This window comes from Miscanthus floridulus, chromosome 7 (genome assembly GCF_019320115.1).
Source record: "Miscanthus floridulus cultivar M001 chromosome 7, ASM1932011v1, whole genome shotgun sequence".
NCBI classification, from domain to species: domain Eukaryota; kingdom Viridiplantae; phylum Streptophyta; class Magnoliopsida; order Poales; family Poaceae; genus Miscanthus; species Miscanthus floridulus.
The window spans coordinates 48477213-48487110 of NC_089586.1; the positions used below are offsets into that span (position 1 = coordinate 48477213).

General features: G+C 44.2%; 1 protein-coding gene across 1 annotated transcript; it reads left to right on the forward strand.

The window, feature by feature from the left end:
• Positions 1 to 1644: 1644 nt before the first annotated feature.
• Positions 1645 to 2196, forward strand: LOC136466432 (uncharacterized; the record flags this gene model as incomplete). The annotated part of the gene is made up of 2 exons (XM_066464841.1): positions 1645 to 1866; positions 1957 to 2196. Coding segments are annotated over 2 exons (462 nt in total), but the record flags the coding sequence as incomplete, so codon positions are not given.
• Between the last annotated feature and the right edge of the window lie 7702 nt (positions 2197 to 9898).

Genomic DNA, 9898 nt, shown 5'->3' on the forward strand with positions numbered 1-9898 from the left:
TGACTGAAGTCGACAAGTATCAGAGGTAAATTCTCAACGAACTTGTTACATAGCCAGTCATCTTTTCTGCATCCAACAACCTTGTTGCTTGTCGGTGCAGGGAATTTTTTGACCAATACTGGCATCATCCAAGGCCACCTTCTGACCATGAACGAGAGACCCTTCTTGAACATGGTTCGCCTGATTTCATTACATGGTTCCAAAGAAAGGTACCTTTTGACCAACTTAGCTCGTTCCAAGTTTGGCATTCCTAGTTACCTAATTTCATTTCTCTCCTGCTTTACCTTGCAGTGCCAAAGTGATTTGTCTATAAGTGCCGAATTATGACAAGTGGGCAAAGGCTTTGACTATAAGGTCTCAGTCATTTAATGCTTATGACATGAATGGATATCGCTTTCACACAACAAGCTACGAGAAGAGTCGGCCCAATGCAAAGACCACGAATACCAGAGTATATACGCCCGGAGTAGTTACGCCCGGCGCTGAGCAGGAGGACTATTATGGCATAGTTGAAGAAATATATGAGCTCCAATACCATGGTGAAAAAGCACCTAGGCCAGTCATATTCAAATGCCAGTGGTTTAATCCTGCAGTATCGAAAAAGTCCCCTAAACTTGGGATAGTCGAAACGAGACAGGATTCCTTCTATCTAGGAGATGATGTCTATATTGTGGCTCAACAAGCTAGGCAAGTTTATTATTGTCCATATGCTTGCAAAACCGACCCACGTCTTCAGGGTTGGTATATTGTGCACAAGGTATCACCACATGGTAAATTACCTCGCCCAAACGATGATGATTACAACTTGAACCCACCCACGCATGATGACGGGGAGTTCTATCAACAAGACGAGGGGCTACCAGGGATGCTTGAGATAGACAACAAGAGAGATTGAAATGGAAGTAGACGAGGAATGGGTTGTTGACGAGGAAGCTGCAGATGAGGTGCATGATCCGAGAGACTTGAAAATGCTTGACGGACTACAACTAGGCAACGACAGCGATGAGAATGAGGCTGTTGACGATTTGGAGGCTCTTGATAGTGATGACGATACCTATCGTTCAGATAATCCCGATCATGAAGAATATTAGAAATACATGTAATACTATGTTATTTTGTAATTACTTTTTTTGCATACCTTGCTAAGTACTTCTCGTTTATCTTGACTAATACTGGTTTATTCTTTTTAATTACATGTGATGGGGCCCACTAGGAGGAGCTATCACTCGACTTACATGAGATCGAGGGACACACCACAGGCTGAGGAGACGGAGGCGGAGGCGAAGACATCATAGAGGCAGAGGAGGCCGAGGGGCAGGCCTAGACGGGAGCCATCGACTGGCCACGAGCTCGGCTCCTCGCGCTCTTCTAGGGACGACGACGGCCCTCTGGCCACGGTGGGCGAGGAGGCGGCTCCACAGATGTACGACGAGGAGGTGGTTCCGCACACGTCCGAGGAGGGGGCAGGGGGTTTGACTTCCTCTGCAGCCTCCAAACCCTACTTGCGAGGTCCCAGCTAGCTCCCAAAGCGACCGATTCCTCCTCACCGCCGCCCACTGATTGCACCCGAGGGGGATAAGTAAGTAACTTCATATGTTCTTCATTTGATATGTTGAAAAATGATAATAAGAGCTAATAATAACTATTGTTAACCACTTGTGCAGGAATTGGATGCTTGTGGAGGAGGGGATCGAGGCTCGCAATGTCAATGGGATCCTGGGACTTCTGTGCAGGGAACACTTCCCTGGCCTGGTGTGGACGTTAGAGGATGGGGACCTAGTGGTACCCTCGTTTGACCAGTACACCCTCGTCGCCACCGACACTGAGCATAGAAACTTGGCGGATCGGGTGATTCAGGAGTTGTGGGTAAGCCTTTCTCGCACTACGGCCCTCAATTCATTGCATTCAATGCACATTCTTTAAACAAAATAATGGATACCTCGTGTCTTTATGCAGGACTTCTTCAGATGCCAGCCGAGACAGGAGGATAGGGCGTATCAGGTGGCTTACGCTTCCTGTAAAATGCGTGTCTCGGACTTGTATTACGAGGCCCGCCTCCAGGCGCACAGAGACTACAACGCCACCTTCCGTAATAGAAGAATCAACAAGACACAGGCAAGAAGGGAGACAGAGGTTCTTACCAGGGAGCAGTACCTACAGGTAAATAGAAAACAATCTCCTATTGATTTCTTCTGAGATTAACTATGCCTAATTTGATCTTATGATGGCTTGTAGGTGATTCCAAACTGGTGCGCCACCCACCCCGATTGCTGGGCTGCTATAGTGGACAAATGGTTGGACGCGAACTGGCAGAGGGCGCACCAAGAGAAAAGCGAGCACCTATGATGATGCCAGGTGTACCTCACCATCAGGGCAGCGCCAGCCTCAGCAAGTATGAAAAGACATATGTAAGTCTCCACCATTTGTCTTATCTAGCCGCGCTCAGTTTTGCATTATTTCTTACCACATGTTGTTGTCTTTCTCGCAGTCGGCGGCGCACGGTGGCCAGCCAATTGGCCAACTCACTGGCGTATGCTCTGGCCCACATGGGCCCGGTAAAGTCCAACATCGAGTACAACCCGATTGCGGGCCCAGAGGCGTACACCAACTCCAGCGTCCACACCCGCCTCACTTCTTACACGAAGGTGGCAAGGTCAGTCCACGGGCCCGCCTATGATCCGAGGACCGAGGAGCGCCTTGATCCTGAGCTCGTGATGAGGGTGGGGGAAGGCAAGAAGCATGGGCGTTTCTGGATTGGTGATGGCATCCTCGACACGGGCTCTACTCCTCCTATCTAGCACCTCCGAGCAGCGAGCACGAGCTCTAGCGTGCCCATAAGGCAACGACCGTCATCGGTGGCGGCACTCCAGGTAAGTATTCCAGTTTCATTCGTCGTTCTTTGTCATTTACATTCCTTAGCTATGCATTATTGAAACATTGGTGTCAAATGTTGCAGGCCGAGCTGCAGCAACTTCGGTCCCAGCAGGAGGCCCAGCTGGCTGAACGGGAGGCCGAGCGTTAGAGGCTATAAGCTTTGGAGGCCCAGCAAGCAGGTTTGCTCCAGTTCGTGCAACAACTTGGGCTGCAACAAGGTTGGGAGATCCCAGCCAACCTGCTTGCACCACAACAACCACCACCACCACATCGTCCAGATTCTACTCCGGTGAGTATGAGTACGGATGCTTTACTTTCTATGCTCATGCTTAGTGTCAAATCTAGTGATGGCCTTCGTGCCGGATTTGTTGATGTGTGGGCCTTCGTGCCGGGTTTGTTGATGTGTCGGCCTTCGTGCCGGAAATGTGGTTGTCGGTCTTCGTGCCGACATTTTTCTTGCAGGTTTTGGAAACCTCCCCGTGCAGGGGAGGTGCTGCCGAAATTTTCAACTTTTCTTTAAACTGCTTACATTTTTATCTTGTCACTCACGTGCAATCTCTTCTCTTTTGTGCAGCATCAATCGGGGGCGGCGTCGAACCATCTCGGAGGGTCGCCGGCATCACAAGTTGGGGCGTCGCAACCCTCACATTCGCCGTGAGCCACTTCCGGAGTCAGTTTTATGTAGGCATGCCTTTATGTATTGAACTTGTGAACTTTGAACTTGTGGTTTGTAATATATTGTGGATTTCGGACATAATTGATCGTTTGTGATATATATATGTGGTTTCTGATATATTGTGTTGAATTGTGGTTTCTAATATATATATATGCACTGTTGTTTACATGGAAAAGCAAAAAAAAAATTTGCTGTGGCTTTGCCAAGTGCAATGACCATTGCACTCGGCAAAGTTGGAAAAATAGCAGCAACAATTTCCCAGATTTGCCGAGTGGAATGGCCATTGCACTCGGCAAAGAAAATTTAAAAAAAATAAAAAATGCTTTGCCGAGTGCCTTGACAGTGGCACTCGGCAAAGAAAATTTTAAAAAAAATAAAAACAGTCTTTGTCGAGTGCCTCGGCGCTATGGCACTCGGCAAAGAATTTTGAAAAAAAAAAGAAAATTCTTTGCCGAGTGTTGCACTCGACAAAGAAATTAAAAAAAATTAAGACAGCGTGAGCCTTCGGCCAACGGCCATCAATCCTTTGTCGAGTGCTAGCTTGACACTTGGCAAAGCCTTTGCCGAGTGCCTGAGATTTGACACTCGGCAAAGCAGGCTTTACCGTGAAAAGGTTCGACGGAGCCTCTTTGTCGAGTGTTGTACTCGACAAAAGATTTGCCGAGTGCATGGGTGTCTTTGCCGAGTGCATGGGGCACTCGGCTGCTGTAGTGGTTAGTTCCATCACAACAAGTCGATCTTTGGCGGCAAATAAACTTTGTTCCCTGCATATATGTTCAAGCGATCTTTGTCTCTTCCTTTTGTATTGCTATATAAGGTGGACCATAGCTTTATACATGTGTATAAAGCTACGGTAGGCATCCTTCCAAAGCAAACTTCCTTTTGCTCCCGCTGGCCTACGGTAGGAGTATTTGTTTATGACGCCATGACAAAGAGCTGGTGGCTTGTCGCTCTCATAGACATTTTTAACTCACCATCATCTATATGGGCCGGCCCTTATAATTTACAAATAATGCAACTTGCATAGATGATTAGAAGCGACATCTTTTTAAAATATACAATACATTTGCTTAGGTCAGTCTTAGTGAGAGTTTTATTAGAATTTTATTTGCATTTAATAAGCTGCCATATAAGCGTTTTTGATGATGCGACAATATTTTTAAGAAGCGAGAAGATGTGACTTTCATGTGGATGAAACTCTCTTGATACGATTACAAGTTATCTATGAGTCATAAAATTAAATGCCTATGAAACCATAGAATAAAACTTACCATTAAGAGTGAGTGTTTCATCCATATTTTATTTCGTGATATATGCAATGTCAATCTTGAAAACAATGCCACAAAACTCTCTACTGAGACGGGCTATTAACTTATTTTCCAGGCCTTGAACTCTGGGTTATGCATGGTAGGCTGCTTTTATTAGGATTACTATCAATTAATTAATGCCAATAGGCTGCTCGTTAACTTAAATTACAGTACTCAACAACCGGCCCGATTAATTAATATATTAGCGTTTGAAGACTGCTTTTGTAGTCTACACGCGTCTTCTATCCATGTACCCATCACACATTATCCGCTAGATGTAACGAAGAGGAAGCAAGCTGACTGCTACCTCTCCAGTTTCCAGCTACTATTATATTTCATCCTTTAGCTCTGCTTGGGGCTGCTCAAGATATGCAAAGGGCCATGACCTCCAGCTGATGAAAGAAGACTTCTTATATCCTCCTTTGCCATCTCATTAAACTTGCAGAGATAGCAGAACATACTAATCAGGTATCTCTGATATCGTGATGATTCTTCTCCTCTTGTTAAGCACATATGCTAGCTATAGTTATTAATTCAACTAGGCTACAATTTAACAGGCAGTGTGTTGTGTACTTCTGTTTGTTTTCTTTTATGTAGGCGCCAGTGTGATCTATTGGTTTTCCCTTATCCAAGTCATGAATTGATACTCCTCTATCATCTATTCGATACATAGCATTGGTTTCTCCAAGCCGTTGCTTTTCATCTCTCCATGGATCCAGTGCGTCGAGATCTTAAAGAAGTGACGGGTTAAACGGCTGGAATTGCCTCCACAGGATGATTACTGCTTATTATCAACCACCTTTCAGTACCGAAGGATAGGTCTTTATATTAAAGGTAAGACTTGTAAGTTGTAACTGTGCTTTAGAAGTTTAGATAATGCATAGTTAATTGCATACGTATTTCCATGACATATGACGACTTCTAGGCTAGTTTGGTAGGAAAGCCTTGGCAGTAGTAGCAGACGGTGGGCATGGAGTGGAGACCGGACAAAGACCGGGCACATGGATTGAGTCGGAGAGCGGCCGGGTTGGGAGGATTGAGTTAGGAGCTTCAAGAGACGGGAGAGGAGGCCGGGATTGGAGGGGTGAGTGGGGAGAAGGCAGGGGAGTGGGGTGTTGCGGCAGCGGGAGGATTGGGGTGGGGAGTCGAGAGCTGGTTTTGTTTCATATATGTAGGGTTTTTTCTTGTGCACGCTTTAACAGCTTGTTGACTACATAGGTCATGCTTGTGCTAGCACTAGGGGCCAAGGCTGTGGCCCAGCCCAAGCATGACACTAGTCATCGCGTAATGTCGGCACGACCTGTTTAATTGGGGCGTGCCCCGTGCCGCATGTTGGGCCCGACCTATTTGACCATTTAGCCTTTCCAATTGTTCCATATTCAGCAGTTGTTTCAATTTCTAACAGCTTTGATAGTTCATGGTTACTGTTCATTATTCTTGCTAATTACTTGCTTCACTCATGAGTCATGATCCAAAATATAAATGGTTTATTCCCAGTGAATTCGATGGGTGTATAACTACCTAGTCAGAATGGTTTAAAAACTACTTCCTCCGTCCCAAATTATAAGTCATTCCAACTTTTTAGAGAGTTAAAGCATCTTAAGTTTGACCAAATTTATATAATAATAATATTTATAATACCATCTAAGAATCATTAGATTCTTCATTAATTATATTTTCATAGTATAACTAGTTGATGTCATAAATCTTTATAATTCTCTCTATAATTTTGGTCAAACTTGAGATGGTTTGACTCTCCGAGAAAGTTGCAATGAATGAGAGGTGTGACGGGATAACTCGATTGATGGGTGGAGGACGACTGTTCACGGCCCCTAACTACAGCCTTCCAAGCTGCGCCTTAGCAACCGATACACCACCTCAAGGCTGCCGTGATCTTGTGGAGCGCGTCACCCCGCCACTAGGGCACTCGTCCTGCAAGCAATCGAAGAACTAGCAAGAACAAGTATAGCAAGTACTGAATTACTAGATGTAGATGAAAGTTTCAACTCCATCTCAATTAAGGTGGGGTTCCGAAGACAAGAAGACGGGCGACTGATCCAGCACGCGCGCTTACAAGCAAGTAGCGAGAGCTAACTTGATCTAACAAAACCCGACCTATTCTTGGTGGCGGCCTAAGGAGTATATGAAGGTGGAAGGACGACCAGGGGGGTGTTGGGGTCGTTCTCCAACCCTAGGACGCGTCCCTAATGGACCCAACTTGATACACGGCCCATTGGACCAAACTAAGGTGACACGAGCACCTTTGGACAGACAAGCTCTCAGTAGTAATTCAGTCATTGCGGCCGCCTCAAAATAGATATGGACTTGATTCTAGATCCATATGAAAATAGACTTCATAAGGATTCCATGAAGTACTTGAACGCCCCAATCCGAGTCCGTATGCGACCAGTGGTGACCATCACAAGTTGGAGCTGTCCTGGAGTCCGAATTCAGCCTCCGCGAATCCTTGTCCCTTTCGGTCCTCTCCCTGGTTCCTAACCAAAACAAGAGTGCACGCGTCTCCATGGTCTAAATATGATGGACAGGAACTCAAGAGTGAACTTACTTGATGATTAATGTGACTGAGCACGGGCGCGAGTAATAGGACCAGAAACTGGTACTCGTGTCGGCGTGGATGTATCGTTGGTGTTGATGTCCTCATCATCCTCCCCTTCTTGCATTTGAGGCATCCTCGACTCAAGCTCGTCTTCTTCTCCCAAATATGGCTTCAAATCTGCAATGTTAAATGTGGGACTAACCCCAAATTCTACAGGCAGATCGAGTTTATATGCATTATCATTAATTTTCTCTAACACTTTAAATGGTCCATCAGCCCTAGGCATCAATTTAGACTTTCTGAAATCAGGAAACCTATCCTTTCTCAAGTGCAACCAAACTAAATCTCCTAGGTTCAAATATTAGTTCCTTTCTACCTTTATCACCAGCAATCTTATATTTAGCATTCATACGCTCTATGTTTTCTTTAGTTGTTTCATGCAGTTTTAACATCAATTCAGCACGCTTAGTAGCATCAAAATTTAGTTTTTCAGAAGATGGCAAAGGCATCAAATCAATAGGAGCACGAGGCAAGAAACCATAGACAATCTGAAATGGGCACATCTTTGTAGTAGAATGCAGCGAATGATTATAAGCAAATTCAATATGAGGCAAACAATCTTCCCACATCTTAATGTTCTTCTTTAAAACAGCCCTTAACATAGTAGACAAAGTTCTATTGACAACTTCAGTTTGACCATCGGTTTGGGGATGACATGTAGTAGAAAACAAAAGCTTAGTCCCCAGTTTTCCCCATAAAGTCTTCCAAAAATGACTAAGAAATTTAGCATCACGATCAGAAACAATTGTGTTGGGCACACCATGCAAACGAACAATTTCTCGAAAGAACAAATCAGCAATATGAGTAGCATCATCCGTTTTATGACAGGGTATGAAATGTGCCATCTTAGAAAATCTATCAACAACCACAAACACACTATCACGTCCCTTCCTAGTCCTTGGCAAACCCAACACAAAATCCATAGAAATATCTTCCAAGGGGCACTAGGAACAGGTAGAGGCAAATACAAACCGTGTGGATTTAACCGTGACTTAGCCTTTTGACATGTCGTGCAACGAGCAACAAACCTCTCCACATCTCTTCTCATCTTTGGCCAAAAGAAATGACCAGCAAGTATGTCCTCCGTTTTCTTAGCTCCAAAATGCCCCATCAAGCCACCTCCATGCGCTTCCTGCAGCAACAACAAATGAACGGAGCTAGCTGGAATGCATAGCTTGTTAGCTCTAAACACAAACCCATCACTAAAGATGAATTTGTTCCAACCTTTCCCATCTTTACAATGCAGCAACACATCTTTAAAATCAGCATCATTAACGTATTGGTCCCTTAATTGTTTCTAATCCAAAGATTTTGTAATCAAGTTGATTCAGCAAGGTATATCTCCTAGACAAAGCATCAGCAATAATATTCTCTTTCCCTTTCTTGTGCTTAATAACATAAGGAAAAGATTCAATAAATTCAACCCACTTAGCATGTCTACGGTTCAATTTCCCTTGACTACGAATATGCTTCAAAGACTCATGATCAGAATGAATAACAAACTCTTTGGGCCACAAGTAATGCTGCCATGTTTCTAATGTGCGAACAAGAGCATACAATTCCTTATCATATGTAGAATAATTTAGAACAGGCCCGCTCAATTTTTCACTAAAATACGCAACAGGTTTGCCTTCTTGTAACAAAACACCACCCTAGTCCAATTCCGCTAGCATCACATTCAAGCTCAAAAGTCTTATTAAAATCAGGAAGTTGGAGGAGAGGTGCATGTGTCAACTTATCTTTTAGCATATTGAAGGAGTTCTCTTGTACTTTGCCCCAACTAAAAGGCACTCCCTTCTTTGTAAGCTCATTCAAAGGTGCAGCAATGGTACTAAGTCCTTCACAAATCGGTGATAGAAACCAGCAAGTCCTAGGAAACTCCGCACTTATGTGATAGTCTTTGGTATAGGCCATCCCTGTATAGCTTCTACCTTGGCTTGATCAACCTCAATTCCCTGTGGAGTCACAACATAGCCAAGAAAAGACACTCGATCGGTGCAAAAGGTGCACTTCTCAAGGTTACCAAATAAACGTGCATCTCGTAAAGCATTAAAAACAGCACGTAAGTGATCAAGATGTTCATCCATAGATTTGTTGTAAATCAATATATCATCAAAGTAGACTACAACAAATTTTCCAATGAAAGCACGCAGAACCTCATTCATTAACCTCATGAAGGTACTAGGTGCATTAGTTAACCCAAAAGGCATGACTAACCACTCATATAAACCAAATTTAGTTTTGAAAGCAGTTTTCCATTCATCTCCCAATTTCATACGAATCTGGTGGTACCCACTTCGCAAATCAACTTTGGAAAACACATTAGCACCACTCAGTTCATCAAGCATATCATCCAATCGTGGAATAGGGTGTCGATATCGAATGGTGATATTATTAATAGCTCTACAATCAACACACATACGC